Below are 22,488 nucleotides of genomic sequence, written 5' to 3'. Positions count from 1 at the left end.
ATCTGTGGATTTGCTTATCAGAACCTGGAATGAAGTGCAAATGGATAACTTAGAGCAGATAGTGGGAAGCAGTAGAGTCAAGTCAGAACTATGAGCATAATTTCCTGATTCATGGTTAGAATGACTGGACTCCTGTAAGTGCTGAGATATGGTGCCCTTGGGAATTTACATAGATAAAACATATATTTCTTGATCCTGACCACCTCAAAACTTAAGAACAACAACTGAAGAAGGGTTTTCTCCCTAACAAGAATGAGTGGAGCAAATGCCCAGTGAAACAGGAAGGGCAGAATAGAGACGTATGACTCCTGAAGTTATGACAAAAAAAAAAAATAGAGCAAAAATGAAAGAGAAAAGAGGTCAAAAACTAATGAGTACTCTGGCACCTCGTGCAGATTTCCTTCAGTCTCATGACTGATTGTTTAGCTCCATGCTTCACTGATAGATTTGTTCTGTGACTCTAATGTAAAACTGCTCTGCTTGGGTAAGTGGAAATACAGGTGAACTAGAAGTTAGGTGACGTGCTCAGTCTCAGATGAATTGCTTCACTTCTCTGATCGTCTGTTTTCTCATTTATGATATGTGGGCTAAGTAACTCATTTGATCTTTTCTACATGAAATGGTATAAAGTTCTGAAATTAATATCAGGAAGGTGGCACATTATCCATAAACAGTTCATGAACTATTAAGAGTTCAAAACTACAAGTAATGTAGAGAAGTGGATTCTCCATGCAGAGACAAGCATCTGTTTTGTACATTAGATAATAATCCAGACTCTGAGATCCTCCTTTTACTTCTCCTAACTATAATTCCTGTTACCATACATGCAATAATTGAACTTCTCTTGGGAAAGAGTGCACAGGACTAGGAAAGGGAGAAAGAATCTTTCTTTCTTGAAAATAAGCATTGCACAAAAGTTGGGTAGCTATGCCGGGCAAAGCAGAAGTGGGAAAGAAGGGATTGATTGATGGTATTGATAGGATTGGAGGTGATCTGTGAGTTTCAGGCCCTGAGATTATATTGGAGCTAGTTGTGACTGGCTTAATATAGTAATTCCACATTGAGCAGAGTGCTTGGCACAGTGTAGGTGCTTTTGTAAATATTTGTTGATTGACTGGATCTCCCAAACTGATTGTTAATTGTTCTTTCAAAAAATTCATTCATTTTAAGCTTACTTACAAAAAGACAAAAAAGAAGCATGTACATGTACATAGCACAATATGAAAAGAAGATTCAACATAGAACCATGTATTTCTATATCACACAATGTTTTTTTAAATGTAATAAACACTTTATTTTCAAAACCACCTTGCTTTTTCTGTGCTTCCTTCTAACTTTCTGCTGTTCTCTACTGTGTATTTTTTTATTTTTCTCCTTCCCTACCTACCTCATCCAAGAGAAGGCTACTACTGCACATACACATATACACAGATGATGTACAAATGTGTTGCACACATACATACATGTGTGTGGTAAAGATGATCAGTGGAATAAACTAGCTTGGCAAGCCCTGGAAACAAATGCACATATACAAGCTATATAATCATGATCAAGTCTTTCAAACTCAGGGCAGTGTTTTTGTGGAAGTTCTATAAAAATAGTACAAACAAATGTTGAAATCGATTGGCATTTATTTTCATGCCAAAAGTTCCCAAAGATAATCAAATGACAGACCCAGATGATTCTACTCTCCCCCTGCAACAAACACACATATGCCTCCTCTAGGATATGCAATTCCTTCCTACAAGTCTGTTCACATTCCCTGCTCTTGACTTACCAGGTGTAAGGAGATAGGGTTCATAGAATGGCATCAGGGAGCAAGAAGGAATGTAGGGAGGAAGGATATGGCTAGAGGAGATTCAGTCAAGGCCGAGGAGAAGAAGGGAACACCTCAAAAATAAGCAGGGTTGATTTCTGTCGGGATCATTCTGCTTCTCTGACGGAAACTGCTTCAGCAACAAAGCCTCAATTCTCATGCAGGAAGTAAATTTTACTGTTCTCTTAAATGCAGTTGTATGTGGGTGAAGAGTGAAGATCTGGACTTTGAACTAATAAAACAATTTTCTTGTTTGTCAGTTGAATTTTTTGCCCAGGGCATATAATTGACAGCCATAAACCCTGACATTAAATGGGATCCCTTTGCCTTGATAAAGAGCTGTTCTCTTAGGAAAAGAGAAAGTTTGGTAACAGTTACCATTTTTATTTAAATACTAGGAAACATTTAGTCTTAAAACTGACATTGGTGGATTCCTTAGCATGATGGAAGTGTCTGAGGGTGGGGATAGGAACAGATAGATAGATAGTTTCTTTTTTTGAATTTAATATTTTATTTTCTCCAATCACATGGAGAAACAGCATTTAATATTCATTTTTTAAATTGAGTTTTAAATTATTTTTCCCTCTCTCCCCTGCACCCTCTCTCATTTTATGAGAAAGCAAGCAATTTGATATAGGTTATATATGTGCAGTCATACAAAACATTTCCATGTTAGTCATTTTGGGAAAGAAAACACAAACAAGAAAAATAAAAACAGAAAAGGAAAACAGAAAAAGTATGCTTCCATCTGCATTCAGAGTCCATTAGGGCTTTCTCTGAAGATGGAGAGGATTCTTCACCATAAATCCTTCAGAATTGTTTGGATCATTATATTGCTGAGAATAGCTGTCATTCACAACTGATCATCATAGAATATTGCTGTTACTGTATACAATGTTCTCCTGGTTCTGCTCACTTCACTTTGCATTAGTTCATGTAAATCTTTTCAGGTTTTTTTTTTCTTTTGGAGAACATGCTGCTTGTCATTTCCTATAGCAAAATAGTATTCCCCTAAAATCATCAACAACTTATTCAGCTATTTCTCACTTGACGGACATCCCCTCAATTTCCAACTCTGCCACCTAAAAGAGCTGTTATAAATATTTTTGTACATATAGGTCCTTTTCCTTTTATATATCTGTGTGTTTGTATAGGTATAACACTATATATATATATATATATATATATATATATGTATAGGTATAACACTATATATATATATATATATATATATATATATATATATATATAATATTATACAACCCTAGTAGTGGTATTACTTAGCAAAAGATTTTCTGTGCAAGGTTTTATAGGCCTTTAGGCATAGTTGCAAATTATTCTACATAATGGTTAAATCAGTATACAATTTCATGAACAGAGCATTAGAGTTTCAATTGTCTTACATCCCCTATGAAATTTCACATTTTTCTTTTCTGTCATGATTGATGTGAGGTGAGACTTCACCATTGTTTTTAATCTGCATTTCTCTGATCCATATGGATTTAGACTATTTTTAAATATAACTTTAGAGAACCTATAATTACTGTATCTGAAAACTGCCTGTTCATATTCTTTGACCATTTATCAATTGGGGAATGGCTAATATTCTTATAAATTTCACTCTATTCTCTATATATTTTAGAGATGAAGCCTTCATCAGAGATACTGGAAGTAAAAATTGTTTCCCTATCTTTCTGCTTCCCTTCTAATCTTGAATGCATTTGCTTTGTTTACACTACAGCTTTTTAATATGATAAATTTAATATAATCAAAATTATCTATTTTACATTTTGTAGTGCTCTCTATCTTTTGTTTGGCCATGAATTATTCCTCTGCCCATAGATCTGACAGATACACTATTTCTTGCTTTTCTGATTTGCTTATGGTGTCATCCTTCATGTCTAAATCATATACCCATTTTGACTTTATTTTGGTATACAGTGTAAGAGGTTGGTTGATACCTAGTTCTGCCATAATATTATCCAAATTTTCCTGCAGTTTTTATCAAATAGTGAGTTCTTAACCCAGACCTGGAATCTTTGAGATTGTCAAATAGTAGATTACTATAGTCATTGACTAGTGTGTCTTGTGTACCTAACCTTGATCCATAACTCTATTTCTTAGCCGATACCAAGCAGTTTTGATGACTGCTGCTCTATAACATAATTTTAGATCTGTATAGGTTGCCTTCTCTTAGATTGCTTCTCATTAATTCCCTTGATAGTCTAAAATTTTGTTTTTATTTTATCTAGATCTATAAATTATTTTGGTAGTTTAGTAAATTAATATAAGTAGGATTATCATTTTTATATTAGCTTGATCTACCCATGAGCAACTGGTATTTTTTCCAATTATTTAGATCTCACTTTATTTGTATGAGGTGTATTTTGTAGCTGTGTTCATATGTTTCCTAGGTAAATCTTGGCAAGTAGCCTCTAAAAATTTTGTATTGTCTAGAGTTACTTTAAATGAAATTTCTTTACCTCTTGCCACTGGGCTTTGTTAGTAATATATAGAAATACTGATGAATTATGTGGGGTTATTTTATATCCTGCAACTTTGCTAAAGTTGTTAATTATTTCAAATAGCTTTTAGTTGATTCTGTAGTATTTTCTAAATATACAATTATGTCATCTACAAAGTGATAACTTTGTTTCTTTATTGCTATTCTAATTCTTTTAATTTCTTTTTTAATTATTAAAGCTAACATTTCTAGTGCAATAATAAGAGTGGTGATAATGGAAATCCTTGTTTCACACATGATCTTATTGGGAATGCTGCTAGCTTACAGCAATTATATATGATATTTGCTGATGGTTTTAGATAGATGATACTTTCATTTTAAGGAAAACTCCATTGACTTCCATGTTCTTTAATGTTTCCAATAGGAATGAGTGTTGTATTTTGTCAAAAGTTTCATCTTTTGAGATAATCATATAATTTCTGTTAATTTTGTTATTGTCAAATATGCTGATAGTTTTCCTAATATTGAACCAGTCCTACATTGCTGGTATAAATCCCACCTGGTCATAACGTATTATCCTCAGGATAAGCTGTTGTAATCTATTTGCTAATATCTTATTTATAATTTTTGCATCAATATTCATCAGGAAAATTGGTCTATAATCTTCTTACTCTTTTTGGTTTAGGTATCAGTACCATATTTGTATCATAAAAAGAATGACAGGACTCTTTCTTCATATATTTTCCAAAATATACTTTATATAGTATTGATATTAATTGTTTTCTTTAAATGTTTGGTATAATTCTCTTGTAAATCCATCTGGTCCTGTAGATTTTTTGTTAGGGAGTTCATTGATGTCTTGTTCAATTTTTTTTTTCTGAGATGGAGTTATTTAAACATTTAATCTCCTATTCTGTTAATCTGGGAAATGTATACTTTTGTAAATATTATTCAATTTCACTGAGATTGTCTGATTTATTGGCATACAATTGAGCAAAACAGATTCTCATTACCATTTTAATTTCTTCTTCATTGGTGGTTAAAATCTTCATTGCATTTTTGATACCAGTAATTTGGTTTTCTTCTTCCTTTTATTTTGAATCAAATTAACAAAAAGTTTAACTACTTTATTGTGCTTTTTCATAAAAAGAAGCTCTTAGTTTATTTATCATTTCAATAATTTTATTAGTTTAAATTTTTATTCTCTCCTTTGAATAACCAAATTTCTAAACTGGTACATCGCTGCGGATTTTTGCTCTCTTTTTTTTTTTTTAGCTTTTTAATTGTATGTCCAATTGCTAGATTTCCTACTTCTTTATTTTATTCATGTAAACACTGAGAGATATAAAATTTCCCCTAAGAACTACTTTGGCTGAATTCCATAAGTTTTGGTTTGTTGTCTCATTATTGTCATTCCCTTGGAAGAAATTACTGATTGTTTCTATGACTTGTTGTTTGACCTGCTCATTCCAGTTCTTAGAGAAATACCAACAAGAAGGAAGAGGTTGAACTGACACTGATGGATTTTTTAGCATAACTGAAGCTTCTGAGTGTGGGAATAGGGATGTTAAAGAGATGTTCACTAGATAATTTATTTTATTCTAAATTTAAGGACCACCAAATGAAATGAGGATTCTTGTAGACATGAAGGAGAAGAAAGATATATGAAATCTGTATGCATATTATGTAGAGCTTGCTTTTCACTTTAAATGCTCATTATATTCAATATATAATTCCACAAATTTGTCCTGTGTATTAATGGTTTTTCCTTTTGTAATATTATTATTTTTGACATTCTTATTTTTACAAATTTGAGTTCAAAATTCTCTCCCTCTTCAGCCTCTCTTCTACCCATCAAAAAGGCAAGCAATATGCTATCAATTACATATGTGAAATCATGAAAAACATATTTCCATTGTAGCCATATTGCAAAACAAAAGAAAAAGAAAGTGAAAAAGTGTACTTCTATTTGCACTTGGAGTTCACTGGTTCTCTCTCTAGAGTGGGGAACACTTTTCATCATAAGCTCTTCATAATTGTCTTGGAATGTTGTCTTGTTATCATTCTCCTCTTTATTATTTTCCCCTTACAGTCATATACCACAAATCATCCAATCATTTCTCTATTGATAAGCATCCCCTCAGTTTCCAATTCTTTGCCAAGGTGGTAGATACTTGAAAGTGAGAGGACTCAGGACCTGTTCTTGTTTCTGGATACTGTTACTAGTCAATAAACCCACAAGCAAATATTAAGTGCCATCTCTATGCCATAAATTATATGACATGCTAGAGATACAAATACAAAAATGAGTCCATACCAAGGGTGGTGAACCTGCAACCTTGAGGCCCTGTGACCCTCTAGGTCCTCAAGTGTGGTCCTTTGAACGAATCTAAACTTCACGGAATAAATCCCCTTAGTAAAAGGATTTATTCTCTAAAACTTGGACTCAGTCAAAAGACTGCCAAAGAATTTATCAGGCCACATGTGATCTTAAAACCACAGGTTCCCCACCCCTGTAGTTTATGTTATAATATAGGTAGGAGTACAATGGCTGAGCACATATGGACAACTAGTGGCCTAAGGGCCTGATGTTTGATTTATCATGATTGTAAGTGGAGTCATAGAAGAGTACATGGTCATGACCTTTCCAACAGCAGTGAACACGTTGACTTGATTTTTGTTCCCCAAGCAAGAAATGAAAACGGGGGTAGGAATGTTGGGAGTACGGCAGATGAAAAGACGTGTCAGTTTAAGTATCCTGGTAGATGCATGAATGGGGCATAAAATATGGTCCAGGCCTAACTACATGCAGTATTTGGAGTTTTCAAATACTCCCTTTTTAGTTGCTTCCTCCATATATATGCATGCATATTTATGTCTTTATATACAGATATAGAAATATGTACATGTATATATGTCCATGTGCATATGCATGTGTGTACATATATATATGGAGGAAGTGACTAAGTAATGAATGAGTGAGTGAAAATTCACCTCAAACAATTATGTGTGATTAGGACCAGATCATGTATTAACCCCATTCAGACAGACTTTCTCCAGGACCGTAGGTTCTATCCATCTTGCCATTTACACTGCCTTCAACATCCCTACCCCCTGCTTTCTACTTGTTGCTCTGAGAAGAACAATCAATTCAACATTTCCACTGCTGTAAGGGTTTATCCATCTAATGGTTCCATGGATCCATGCAAAGAGGTGTGTGTGTGTGTGTGTGCGTGTGCATGAGAGAGACATTTACATATGGATACATATATATATATATATATAATTCATAGAATATTCATGTGTATATATGATAGTCTACATGTGTATATGCAAACGTATGTATACATGTGCACAAATTTATGTATGTATATGTTGGGTAGCTCAATGGATGAAGCATTTGGCCTGGTCAGGAAAACCTGAGTTCAAATCCATGCTCAGAGACTTAGTAGATGTTTGATCTTGGGCAAGTCACTTGATCCTGTTTACCTCAGTTTCTTCATATACATACGGAGATATCTATGTAAACATATATAGATACCTCTATCTATCCATCTTATCTCTCTCTCTCTCTCTCTCTCTCTCTCTCTCTCTCTCTCTCTCTCTCTCTCTCTCTCTGTCTAGTGACAGATATAGATTTAGATAGATATAGCTTGATTCCATGAAGGACAAATTACTTATTTCCTTGATCCAAATATTTCCATGTTTTTCCTCATCATCTCTTCCTTGATACAGATTTCCATGGACGGCTCATCTAAATTCCCAACCCTCATTTATTTTTAGTCCTCCCCTCTGGCAATGAAATGGTATCCAAAAATTGTCTTTCACTAATCTCTTCTCTGGTTAGATACTCTAACCCTTATAAAGTCCAAGGGCATGTTTATGCGCATATGCACAAATATACATATATAATACGTATTCATACATGTTTGACTAAGCCACAGAAACTGATGGGATATATATGCACATACATCATATATATTACATATATATACACACATACATAAATGTATGCATATTTATATATATACACATGTGCATATAATATATATTCATGTACATATGTATATGCACACATAAATATTTGCTATCAATCATTCATCATCATTGTGGAGTCAACAGGACAACAAATGCTCAAAACAGGGAAAATTTTACCATTTCTCCAGGAAACATCATCAATATCAAAATAAATCTCAGGACAATATCAGAATAAATAGCAAACATCAGTGGACAACAAGAACTCAGAGAAATCATATTCTAGATGTATCTTCCATATGTAATTCCCCCCTTCTCATAGGACTTTAATGTGGAAATTATCACAGAGTTCATCTAATTCAATTCCTTCAATTTAAATATGAGGACCATGAGACCCAATGATATTAATTAAAAAAATATATTTATTAGGTTCCTGTTATGTGCAAGGGGCTATTCCTAATGCTCAGGATACAAAGACAAAAAAAGGTATTTCTGCACATGAGGAGAAACGTAATGGGGAAGGGAGGATCATACAATTTGTACAAAGATGTAAAATACAAAGTAAGTATAAGAGGGAGAGAGAGAATAACTGGAGGAATCAGGAAACATGTCATTTAAGGACATGGTAAGTAAGCTCTGCTTGGAAGGAAGCTAGAATTCTCTAAGGTTCAGGTATGGAAGGAACAGATTCCAGAACTAGGCAAACAGTTGTGTAAAGCAATGAAGTCTCAGTCAGGATATGGGGTATAGGAAACAACTCATAGGGCCATTTGACTTGAATAGACAGTGGAGACTACTATGAAATGGTTGGAAAGGGAGGTGGGAGTCATACTGGAAAGAACTTTATTGTTAGCCTAAGTATTTTGTGCTTCATTCTAGATGTGATGAGGAAACAGTGGTTTCATACCCTGGTTAGATCTAGATTTTAGGAATGCCAGTTTGATTGCCATACGAGGATGAAAGAAGCTAGCAACAGAGACCCATTAGGAGGGTTTTGTAATAGCTGAGGTGAGCAGTGATGTGATGTTGAACTAGAGTAGTGACTGTAGCACCAGACACAGAGGATTGATGTTAGTGAGGGTCAAGATGACAAGATTTTGTTATTATTTATATATGAGAATTGGAGGAGATCGAAGAGTTAAGGATGACTCCAAAGACATGAATATAGGTTACTTGAAGGATTGTGGAATCTTGAAAAGAGGTTTAGACATGGAGGGTGGGAAGTGGATACATATACACATATACATGCACACATATGCACTCACACATATAGACATACATGTGTGTGTACATTTATATTGAATTTGAAATGCCTGAGATATCCAGATAATGTTCCACAGGTAGATGATCATATGGAACCTGATTTCAAGAGATTGATTATGACTGGATAGTGAATAAAATCCTTAGAGTGACATTTAAATTGTCCTCCACAAATTGTCTCAAGCTTACTTTCCCTATCTTGTTTCATATTATTTTCCTTCAGAAATTCTCTATTCAAGTTACTGGTCTACTATTTGTTTCTCAAACATAGTGTTCTTTTTCCACATTCATAGAAAGTCTGAGAGAGAAGATTTTGAATATTCATGAAGTGGCTAATAATATTATTTTGCTATACTACACGTTCAAATGAAGGTAAGAATCCTAGGGTGAGGAGGAGAGATATGAAAACATTTAATCTTATATGGTTTGACATGAATAAGAGCAGAGAAAATTACCTAGAGTGTTCTATGAGATATCAATATCATCACTGTTTTTTCTTAATTTTAAGTATATTTATCTTTTTTCTTTTCCTTTATAAAATTTTTAATTCACTCACTTTTAACGTTCTTTTTTTCAAATTTTGAGTCCCAGATTTTCTCCCTTTCTCCAATTCTCCACCCACTCATTATAATATATTTTTAATCAGCAAAATCTGCCTTCTCTCCTTCACAACCTCAAAACTTCGTGTCTAACTGAGAATGAAAACCAAACAAAATTTATGAATTAGACAATATATGTGTGTGTTTGTATAATATGTATAAGATGAAGGTGAAAAACGTATGTAATAGGAATGTATGTGTAGAACCTATATAAAATTGTACACCATTTCATGGTGGGAGGAGGGAGGGAGGGGGGAAGGAGAAGGAGGGAGGTAAAAATAATCTAGGATTTATGGAAGTGATTGCAGAACACTGAAAACAAATAAAATAATTTAATTAAAAAAGATGTGTAAGATGTATGAGAAGACTAGCATGTTTCATCATTGTCTTCTGGGGATCATGATAGATCATTGCATTGATCAGAGTTCCTAACTTTTTTCAGAGTTTTTCATCTTTGTCTCTTCATTGGCATCATATAAATTGTTTTCCTGGTTTTGCTTACTTCACCCTGCATCAGTTCATATGAGTTTTCCCAAGTTTCTCCAAAATGACCCCTTCATCACTTCTTACAGCATGAATAGCATTCAAGAATTCCTAAGTCATAACTTGTGCAACCATTCCTCCATTTATACCTATGTTACCAGATTCCTATTCTTTTCCACCTCAAAAAAGAGCTATAAATATTGTCATATATCTTTAGTTGAAGTTTGTTTTGCTTAGGACTAAACTCTTCCTTAATTTATCCTTCTACTAATTTCCTTTTGGGGAAGCTAGGTGACACAGTGGCTAAAGCACCAGGTCTGGAAGTAAGAAGATCTTACTTCAAACTGACCTCAGCCATTTACTAACTATATGACCCTGGGTAAGTCACTTCAGTTTCCCCTAATCCACTGGAGAAGAAAATGCCAAACCATGTTGACATCTCTGCAAAGAAAACCCCACAGAACATGATAAAAACTTGGACATAACTGAAATGACTAAACAACAACAATTTCTTCTCTCTTCTTCCCTTTTCCTCCCTATTTCATTACTAAATCAAAAGTGTTTCTGTACCTGATGGTATGTGTGTGTGTGTGCATGTGTGTGTGTGCATGTGTGTGAGTGTGCGTGTGTGCATGTGTGTGTGTGTGTGTGTGTGTGCGTGTGTGCTTTTCTCTCCTCTCCATCTTTCCAGTTCAGGGAATTTTGTGTCATCCAGTCCCCTCATACACTTTCTTGTTTATGTAGACCACACTCAACATGGGAGAATCTTTTCCTTTCCTTTTCCTTTTTCTTCTAGTGTATTATTTTCTTTTTTTTCCATTCTTGTCTTAAGTCCATTATGATGTAAAATAAACACTTCCAGCCCTTCTGCCTAATTAAACTCTCTTTAGGACCCCTGATGATGATAGGGGTCAAAGGGTACACATATCCTCTCTCTCTCTCTTATTAGAACATATGCAGCAGTTATTTCTGTGTAGTCCTTTATAATCATTCATGTTTCCTTTTTTGAACTTCAAAAGTTGCTATACAGTTTTGGTATTTTCATCAGGAATGCTTGGAAGTACTCTTCACTAAAAGTAAAATGTTCACATGCAGTATATAGTCAGTTTTACTAGATAAGTTATCCTTAACTATAAGCTTATATGCTTTGTCTTTTGCAAGGTGGTGTTCCAAACTTTCTACTCCTTTACTGCAGTGGCTACTAAATTTGTGTATAATCCTGACTGTGGCTCCTTGATACATGAATTCTTTATATCTGCGTACTTACAGCATATTTCCTTTGTCCTAGAAGTTCTAGATTTGGATTTTTATGTTTCTGTGACTTTTCTTTTGGGAGCTTCTTTCAGAAGTGACCAGCAGATTTTCTTTCTACTTTGCATTCTGTTTCTTAGCAATTTGGGTAGGTTTAAGATTTTTTGAAATATGATGTCAAATTTGTTTTCCATGTCAATTATTTTTGTTGAGATATCTTACATTTTCTTCTTTTTTTTCAGTCTTTAGTTTTTGTTTTTTATACTTATGATTGTCTCATGAAGGTATGGCTTCTATTTCATCATTACAATTTTCAGGGAGTTTCTCATTTTTTTTTCAATTTTTCTTCTCTCTAGTGCAGATATCAGTAAACTATGACACCTGGATCAAATCTGACTTACCGTTTTTCTAAGTCCCATGAACTAAGAATGATTTAACATCAAATATAAACATGTCATATATATGTCATTTTATAAAACGTATGGTTTTGTGTGTATATGTGTGTATACTTATATGCATGTATATATGTAGTCATATATAAAACTGTATAAATTGTTCTTAGCTCATTGAACAGATAACAAGTCATAACAACAAACAAACAAACATATAGCCAGCCAGATTTTATCCTCAGGTCATCTTTTGTCAATTCTAATTCTTGTGTTCTCATTATATTGGTAAAAATAAATAAATTATCTTTTTGGACCCTTTGTTTCATCTCTTCCAGGAGTTGTAGTTGTATCTGTGGGCTCTCTTCTGCTCCCTCAATCTGACTCAAACTGCTGCTGCTTACTTCTGAACATGCTTCTCTTTTGGTACACCACCTAAGGCCTGCCTCTGCTCCTCATCTAGGAAGATCTGCCTCTTGAAGTTTCCTTTTTTCAGTTCACCCTGCATGTGTGATCCAGAACTCAGTAGCAGAGAATAAAGTATCCATTTGACACTTTTCAGTGCAATGTCCCAGTATGGACCTGGGAATATCCCAGTACGAGACTGGGACCTCTTCTTGCCTCTATATATAGCCTCTTCCTGTGTATTAGATTGTTCCTATGGGCTGTTCCTGGCCTAACCCTGTCTTTAGTATCTGAAGATCTCTCTGCATTACTTCCTAGGCTGTCCTGGGCTGAGAAAATGATTCACTGTGACTACTAATTTTCTCTTCTATCTGGTACATTTTCTAGATCTGTTAAAAAGTTTTAGTGGGGTTTTTTGGGGGGTGGGGATGGGGATTGCTTGTTTTTTCCTACTACTCTGCCATTGTAGCTTTGCTTCCTTCATCACCTTTAGAGGGAAATATATTATTTCCTATCATTGATGTAAGTTGGTACAGATAACCAAAGGAGGTGAAGGTGATTGTTCATTAATGTCATTAGTACGAGGCCTGAAGTATGGGCGGAGCTTTTTCCCATTGAAATCACAGCTAGTGAATGTATAGATGTGTGATTTGTCAGTCACATTGTAGAAGGAGACTTGGTCATATTTACAGTTCAAGAAAATCCCAACCCGCTTTGGCTGCACTTGAAGAGTTAGAATTTGTCGAGCAGGAGTAAATATAAAATGCTCTTTTCCATTCCATCGCCCCAACACCCAGTAGCCATTGGCGGGAAAGAGTTCAGGATTTCTTTTTGTCCTGTCTACTTCATCCCAACACACCCCCAGGAACCATCGATTTTTCTCCCCAACGTCTACTTCCCAATAATATTCCCCCAAAGAGAAACTTTGTGAAGCCACTACACTTGGAGACTTAAATCTCTTCTCAGTTTCAGGTACATCAAGAACATGAGTGTCTTCAAAGGTCACTTTTTTCCAGTCTTTAGATATATGAAGTATGGGGTGAGCAGTTTCTGGGTCCAAAGTCACTTCCACTAGAAAGAGAAAAAGAATTGTGTGGAGAGTGTATGGGGAAGGAATATTGGAGTCAAAAGATAAGGAAAATAAGAGAAATAATGAGGAAGAGGGCAAAATAGAAGAAGAAAAGGAAGGGGGGATGGAGAAAGGGAGAGAGGGAGAGAGATAAGTAGGAAAGAGAAAAATTTCTAAATTGAAGAATAAGATATGGTCAATATGAATTCTAATAAACATTTCCTCTATGTTACTTTGCTTTTCCTACCTGTCACAATTGAATGTTAGAAAAATCTGATCCTTCACTATTCTCCATTAAAATTGTGAGGCCATTTTACCTTGACTAAAAGTGGGTCTGAGGATTGAGGAACAAAACACCTGAGAAAATATCTGGAGTGACCTCCACTGGAGGAAGATGGGGAAAAGATAAAACAAAAACTAGGTAATGAGATGAGACATGACTCCACGAATAAGCTATGTGGACTAAGGTAATGTTAATCCTAATTTCTATTTGCCCCTCTAGTTTTCTTCTAGTTTTCTTCTCTTTTCCTCTCTGCAACCACCACAAGCCTTTAATTTCACCAACAAAATGACCTCAGTTTGTGTACAGTTAACACCTGGCCCTACCACAAAATTTGTGCCCAAGATGGAGGAATCAGTTCAATGGCCATGTAGACAGTGAATCATTCCCTGATTGCCTACTTAATCAGTTTGCTCTGAGTCAGGGGTTAAGAGAAATGAAAGAGCAGAAGTGAAGAAACCAAGTCAAGGACGAAAACCTCAGTTGTAGTTACCTGCATGTTTAGCTGCATTTTCCAGTTCTGAAAAAATATAGACAGGTCTGAGTTATTGCTTCAGTTGAGAGCAAGAAAAGTACAACATTGAAATACAGATATGGGGGGAGGATGAAAACAAAATGAAAGAGGGATATATGTATAGTGGACAGAGAAGGGAATGGAGAATATGACATAAAAAGAAATTTTGCTTACCTCTTTGCTCCATTTCAATCCTCCAGTCTAAAATAAACAAAGACGTGAGTGACATTGAGAAAAATTGCATCCCAGAAAGAGAACCTGGTACCCAGTAACCCAAACAAACAAACAAGCAAATAAATAAACAAAATCTCACCCAGGTCTTTCTTAAGTTTCCCTAAAAGTAAAAAGAAACACAGAAATATGTCAGAAAATCACCCAGAAAGGATGAAGATATAAAGCAGAAAGAAGTCAAATTGACAAGAGGTAAAGTCAGACAATTTGGGGTCCACAAAATACTCTAGAAGTCATTCTCTGTATGTAGTCAAGTAACATGTGAAAGAACATAGTCCCTCAGTTTGCTAGGAAAGAGTTCCTGAGGTCTCTCAATGGAGTACAGCAGGGGAAAACCAGGACAAAGTAAGAGGTTCTTCACTGATCTCTAAATATGGAAGATGTTTAGTAAATGCTGAAAGATGGATAAACAGAATTTTTCAAAGCAGTTGGAGAGGTGATTGAGAAGTTTGGAAGAGGAAATGACAGAAGAAAGAGGTAATAGTGAAGAGTCACAGAGGGTAATGCAGTGCCCTCCCCTCTCCTTCCCCATTACCTTGATGTCTGTGGAGAAAAAGGCCAGATGCAAAAAGAATCACAAAGATAGTCATCATGACACTGAAGGCATAGCTCCAAAGAGAAGGCTCAAAAAACAGATCTGTAAGACAATCACACAGGACAACTTAAATCCAATTTAGACAACTTCAGTAACTTATTCTAAAAAAAGGAATAAAAACAACTTTGATAACGATAATAAAAATCTCAATCTGAATGTGAGTTATTGTTAAATCATTTAGATGCAGTGTAATGTCCTGAAATGAACCTGAATATGGAGTCATCTCTGCTACTTACAACTCTTTGTATCCTCTTGAGCCTCAGTTTCTTTGCCTGGAAAATGAGATGACTGACTTTCCAGGGTCACTTCCAGGTCTACATCTATGGACAATTAAGGTTCACAAAGCACCTTCCTCACTACTACCCAGTACAATACATCTTACAATCCTGTACACCCATTTTACAAGGAGGAAACAGAGGCAGTTGTTTCAAGTTCCAAGCTCACCCAATTTTTCTGTGGAACACATATCTCTCTATTTTTCCACAGCAGTAGCATGTGAATCATCTATATGGTTAAAATTTAGGTAAACTATATCAATAGCAGAGGTTTGTAATTTTTTTTCTTTATCATGGGTCCTTTCCATAAACTGGTGAAACTTGTGATTCTCTTCACAGAATGTGTTTAAATGCATAAAATAAAATATATAGTATTACAAAGAAGCCAATTATTTTGCAATATAGCTATTGATATAGAGTTTTTAAAAACACAAGTTCTTTGGTCCCAGATTAAGGACCCCTACAAGATTTCCCAGATATACCAATCTACATTTTATTGGTGTTTTTCAGCCATTTTTGTCATGTCTCACTCTTTGTGACCTTATTTTGGGTTTTATTGGCAAAGACAATGAAGAAATTTGACATTTCATTCTACAGCTTTTATAGATGAAGGAACTGAAACAAACAGAAATGAGTGACTTGTCCAGAGTCACATAGCTAGTAGCTGAGGCTGGATTTGAATTCAAGTCCTCCTGACCCAAGGCCCAGTACTATATCCACTAGCCAGCAATCATTCTACTAATTCCCTCAAAAAAATCAAGGAGGATAGCCTGGATTGACACATTTTTGATGAAACCATACCAGGTTACTTCTAATCCTGCTTCCTTTTCTAGATATTCACTACCCAATTTTTTACAAATGCATCACAAAATTTTGCCTGCAATTTGCCAGTCAAGTTTACTGACCTGTACATTTAAGAATAGATTTATTTCCATTTTTTTGAAACTCAGAATAAAATTTGCCATCCACTAGTCTTAAAGAAGTTTATCAGTTTGCTAGCATCTCTCAAAGCTTACTGCCAATGTCTCAACAATCATAATTTTCAGGTTTATCCATGACTTAGGACAGAGTTCTCCTGGGATAAGTTCATTGAACTCATCAAAAACATGGAAATAACAAAGTAGAGCATGGAAGGGAGTGGAGAGATGGGCCTTATGGCCATTTGTGGTCTTTTAGATCCTTGGGTGCTGGCCATTTGACTGAATCTAAGTTTTATAGAACAAATCTTTTTATTAAGAGGCATTTGTAAATAGAATGGTGGATTGGTGGAATAAGTTAATTAAGTGTACAAGACACAGTAATCAAGGACTAAAATAATCCACTATTTGATAAACTCAAAGAGCCCAGCTTCTGGGATAAGAACTTTGACAAAAATTCCCAGGAAAATTGGACAAGAGTACAGTATAAGAGTATATTTCAGCAGGAAATGAACATAGATTAACATCTTACACCATATACTAAAATAAAGTCAAAATGGGTACATGATTTAGATATAAAGATTGACACTATAGGCAAAATAAGAGATCAAGGAATAGTTTACCTGAGAGATTTATGGAGAATGGAGGAATTTATGACCAAACAAGAGATAAAGAACATCACGAAATGCACAATAGATAATTTTAATTACATTAAATTGAAAAAGGTTTACACAAACAAAGTCAATTCAACCAAAATCAGGAGGGAAGCAGAAAATTGGGAATTTTTACAACCAGTGTCTCTGATAAAGGCCTCCTTTCTAAAATATATAGAGAACCACATCAAATTTATAAGAATAAAAGTCATTCCCCAATTGATAAATGGTCCAAGGATTTTTTCTTTACTATAAATTCTGAAGTGGAACAGTCACTTCCTTCTGAGGTCCTCTCATTTCTTGCAACACAAAAGCACTCATATGTATTTTGTTCTTTGGAAATTAATAATATGTTTATTTGGTCATAAAATGAATTTGTAAAAGTTTAAAAAAAATGAAATTTCCTGATCTGAGGACTCCTGCAATTGTTGAACAAGTAGGTCTCATCCAATCCAAACTATTCATAAGTGTATACAGTTTTAGCATTTTGCCCCTTGTCTGGTATCTTTCCAAAGTGAAACATTAAATGTGGGACCAAAATCCACAAATCTAAGATTAAGAATATCAAGTTCTGCCAAGTGATCCAGCCAGTGGGGCTGCCCTTCCATTTTCTTTCACTGCATTCTACTTACCAGCTACTCTCACTCTGGACTCCTGTCTGAGGTCCCAGATGCATATGGAACATGTTATATCCCCAGCGGGAGGTTCTTGTATAGTGAAAGAAGTTTCTATGTCAAATAGGCCATTTTCCCCTGTTTTCACCTTGAAATCTGATGGCAAAGACCATCCCTGATGAATTTTCCACTGTACCTCAGGTCTGGGGAACCAGCCAGATGATCGACATATCAGCAAAGTGCCTCTATCTCTGTATCTCTCAATAGAAATGAGAGGGGATGATCCAATAGCTATGGAAAATGGGAAATGAGATGAAAAGAGGCATCATTTTTTAGGGATATATAGGAGCATAACTTTTCTGATTCTTAGGTAATTCTTTTGTTTTTGTTTTGCGGGTACATTAGAGGGACATCTTGCTTATTTGTTTACTTCTTTTCTGTCTATTGATGAAAGAGTAGAAACAATCTGACAACTCTATTCTTTCAGTAGAATGTTCTAGTTAATTGAACTTGAAGAAACTGTATAATTGGAAAAAGCAACTGACCTGCTACCTGTAGCTCCCAAGTGTGTTTCTGGTCAAAAGTTTGGGAAGTGAACTGGCATCCATACATCCCTGAATCTGAAATGGATATATTCTTCAATTTTAAGGAGATTCTCCCTTCAGCAATGGCTACTTGGACAAACTGGGTTCTCCCTTGATACTCCTGCATTTGTTTCTTTGGCATTTCTTTTCCATTTTTGATTAGAATCAGCACAGAAGATAATTGGTTCCTGAAGAAGCTCACCTCCATGTCCTGCACATTAATCTTAGGTAAGACATGACAGGAGAAAATGACATCTTCTCCCACCAGTCTCTGAACAGGCTCATCTGGGCCAATCACCTGAAATTGACCTGTCAGGTTAACCAGAAAAAAAAAAAAGCTATATTAACCATTGACATTTGTCCATAATATGCACAGAGTTTGAATTGGGAAAAGAAAGGAAGGTTTCATATTAACCCTTCTCAATCTTCAGCTTCTCCATATAGTATATAAGCCTCCTCTTTGTAATTAACACAAGATAAGGGTCGTGAGGTGAAAATCTATGCACAAATAATCTATACGTAACATAACAAAATATTAGTGTTAGAAGAGGTTTTAGATGCTGTCCGGGACAACCATCCATTGAAGGCCAGAATGCCCAATGCAACATTCCTTAGATGTGATCATTCAGATTCTCCTTACTCATTACCAGTGACTGGGGACCACACTGCTTAATAGGGCAGCCCATTCCATTCTGGGACAGCTCTATTTAGGAATTCATTCCTTATAGTATACTAAAATCAGACTTCCTGCAGCTTCTTTCCATTGTTCTGTATTCTACTAGAGCTATACAGATGAATCCCCAAGATAATAAAGAATGTAGCTATTTAGCTGTGTTCTCTGGGCTTGAAAGGTTATAAAAACTAAGTCCGTACTGAAAAATCTGAATTTGATATCAGCTAGAATAGCATTACTTAGCATGCTAAAAAAATCACTTTATTTCATTTTGACACTATCTTACTTGCTTTTTTGCACTCAATAATATTTTAATTTTTTTGAATTCCATGTAAACGTAGTTTTCAACATTGAGTTTAAGATTTTAAGTTCTAAAATTTTCTCCCTTTCATCCTTCCCTCCTTCTCCTCAAGACAGAAACCAGTCTGATATAGGTTATATATGTACAATCATGTTAAACATATTTCCACATTAGACACCTTATAAAAGAAAAATTAGAACAAAGGAGAAAAACCACAAGAAATAAAAAAATACACCAAGCCCAAAACAGTGAAAATAGTATACTTCAATCTGTATTCAGATTCCATAGTTCTATCCCTGGATGTGGAGAGCATTTTCCATCATGAGTCTTTTGGAATTGTCTTAGACTATGTTATTGCTTAGAAGAACTAAGTCTATCTAAGTTGGTTGTGTCACAATGGTGTTAGTATACAATGTTCTCCGGATCTGCTCACCTCATTCTGTATCAGTTGATATAAGTCTTTCCAGATTTTTCTAAAACCTACCAGCTTATCGTTTCTTATAGAATAATAGTATTTCATTGCATTTACTTGTTCAGCCATTCTCCAACTGATGTTCATCCACACAATTTCCAGTTCTTTTTCAATACAAAAAGAGCTGCATTACTTTTCTACATATAGGTTCTTTTACTTTTTTATAATCTCTTTGGGATACAGACCCAGTAGTGGTATTGCTGGATCAAAGGGCAGAGTTTTATATGCCTTCACCCATAGTTCTAAATTATTCTCCAGGAATGGTTGGATTAGTTCACAGCTCCACCAACAATTTAGCCTCCTTTCATTCATGTGTCAACATTGGACCACATATATGATTCCCTCAAGAGGGCAAGAGAATTCTCCAACACCAGCTATTTGCCAAACTTACTGATCTTTAATATATTACTTCATGTTATTTTCTCTTTTAAAATGTGGTTTTGGGGGCAGATCCAAGATGATGAAGTAAAGTCACAAACTTGACTGAGTTCTTCTCCCCAAACTATCCAAATACCTTCACCAAATGACTCTAAACAAATCCTGGAGCAGTAGAACCCACAAAAAGACAGAGTGGAAAAAATTATGACCCAAGACAATTTGGAAGCTTGGCAAGAAGGGTCTGTTGCACTAAGGTGAGAAAGCAGTGTAATCCAGTACAGATTACACGATGGAGACTGGGTCTCGGGAAACCTACAGTAAGCCTTGGGAGTGACTGAATCAGAAGTAGCAGCAGCAGAGACTGCTACTGAAGCTTTCACCTTACAGACAGTAAAAGAGTCAGAAAACTGGTCAGAGAAAACATGGGGGTGTTTTTGCTAGCACTAAGTCAGGATTCTGTTGGTTGGCCCATATTCAAATCTAGGTCATAACCCTGGATGGTAGTCCCAGGGAAAGGAGAACTAATGTAGCAGAATTTGCAACAGCAGTGGAGGGGATGGGGCTTATAGCTCCGGGGCAAAAATGAATGCTTTTGTTCACTCACAGACCAGAACACAAGCCAGGAAAGTAGAAAACACCTCTCTGTAGATCATACCATTTGGGAAGAACTGCAAAATTAAAGGTCCCTGAAATACACCTCTGAAAACATTTTCGCAAAACCCTTGAAGCTTGGGACAGCACCCTTCACCCTGGAAGTAGACCCCTACTTTAACTGAGTTAAAAGTCAAGCAATAGGAAAAGGAGCAAACAATGGAGAAAAACACTGTAACTATAGAAAGATAGTATGGTGATACGGAAAATCAAAACAGACATTCAGAAGAAGACAACAAAACAAAAACTTCTACATCCAAAGCCTCCAAGAAAAATATGAATTAGTCACTGGCCATGGAAGAGATCAAAAAGGATTTTCAAAATCAAGTAGGAGAGGTAGAGGAAAAATTGGGAAGAAAAGGAGAGCAATGCAAGAAAATCATGAGAAAAAATCAAGAGTTTCTAAAGGAGACTCAAAAAATACTAAAGAAAACAACACCTTAAAGAACTAGCTTAAATACCTTAAAAACTAGGGGAAATGGTAAAGGAGTCAAAAAAGCTAATAAGAAAAATGCCTTAAAAAGTAGAATTGACCAAGTAGAAAAAGAGATACAAAACTCACTGAAGAAAACAATTCCTCAAAAATAATCATACTATATTATATTATAGATTTATTATGTATTATATTATATATAATATTATATATCATCATTTATTTATGTTATATTTACATTATATTATATCTTTATATTGTATTATATCTTTAATTTAATATAGCTTTAATATCTGCCGAGTTGAATCAAATAGAATAGCCAGGGAGGTAAAGAGAAGATTGAGGGTGGCACAAACAAGAGCAGACTTACCTGATCCTAGATCTATGAGACTGAGAATGAAGACAAGGAGGAGGTGGTAATCAAATGGTTTAAAGGCTTGAATGTGGCACAAGAGAGTTGAGATACTCAACATATCTATGAATCTACTCACAGAACCTGTAAACAAAGGGCAATGAGATATCTTAGAATATGCAGTAAGAAGTACTGGAGAAAGTAAGAAATATAAGCCTAATTCTCTGATTTTTGGATAGGTCTCAGATATGGAGTCCCATAACTAAAGAGAGACAATATCCTTGGGAATTTTCCTGGGAGGAAAATAATTCTCTTACCTATCACTCAACTCAAATTATTAACAGGAGCAACTGGAGAAAGATTTTCTCCCCTGTAGCATTAAATCTAATACATTGTTATGTCCAGTGGAGACAACAAAGGAAGAATGGAGATGGCTGACATCTAAAATTATGATAATTCGAACATAGTATAAAGGAAATAAAAAAGAAAACTCTAAGGAGACACACTAGAGTGTCTTTCACATTTGCTGTAATTCTGTTAACTTATCTCTCAGCCCAATCAGTCTAAAATTTGTCCTGTGACTCAGAGGTTTAGGCAAGTAGAAAGAATTCTCAGCTGTGCATACTCAGACAGGTCACTTCATTTCTGTTTTCTTTGTCACACACACAAAAAGAGATTAAACTAGGTGACCCACAAGTTCCTTCCCATTTCAAACATGATAAAGGCACAAGTGCCACCTCACCCAAAACTAGTCCATGGCTATTTAAATATATACTCAGCAGGAATAAGAAGGAATGGGAGTTTTGAGTGCATAGAGAGTCTTGATTTCTACATGAGGAGTTAATTCATATTCCACG

At 35.3% G+C, this 22,488-nt stretch overlaps 1 protein-coding gene across 1 annotated transcript; it reads right to left on the bottom strand.

Annotated features, from left to right (window-relative positions):
* Positions 1 to 13,153: 13,153 nt before the first annotated feature.
* Positions 13,154 to 21,758, bottom strand: LOC140517721 (butyrophilin-like protein 8). Its single transcript, XM_072629194.1, has 7 exons — positions 21,650 to 21,758; positions 18,333 to 18,680; positions 17,806 to 18,078; positions 15,269 to 15,370; positions 14,816 to 14,836; positions 14,677 to 14,703; positions 13,154 to 13,710 (listed from the first exon to the last, which is right to left on the bottom strand). Exons 1-7 carry the CDS (start codon positions 21,750 to 21,752, stop codon positions 13,154 to 13,156), a joined length of 1,431 nt encoding a protein of 476 aa, XP_072485295.1. The 5' UTR covers positions 21,753 to 21,758.
* Positions 21,759 to 22,488: the final 730 nt, after the last annotated feature.

This window comes from Notamacropus eugenii, chromosome 1 (assembly GCF_028372415.1).
Source record: "Notamacropus eugenii isolate mMacEug1 chromosome 1, mMacEug1.pri_v2, whole genome shotgun sequence".
Classification (NCBI taxonomy): Eukaryota; Metazoa; Chordata; class Mammalia; order Diprotodontia; family Macropodidae; genus Notamacropus; species Notamacropus eugenii.
This window is presented reverse-complemented; position numbering and strand designations above follow the sequence as displayed.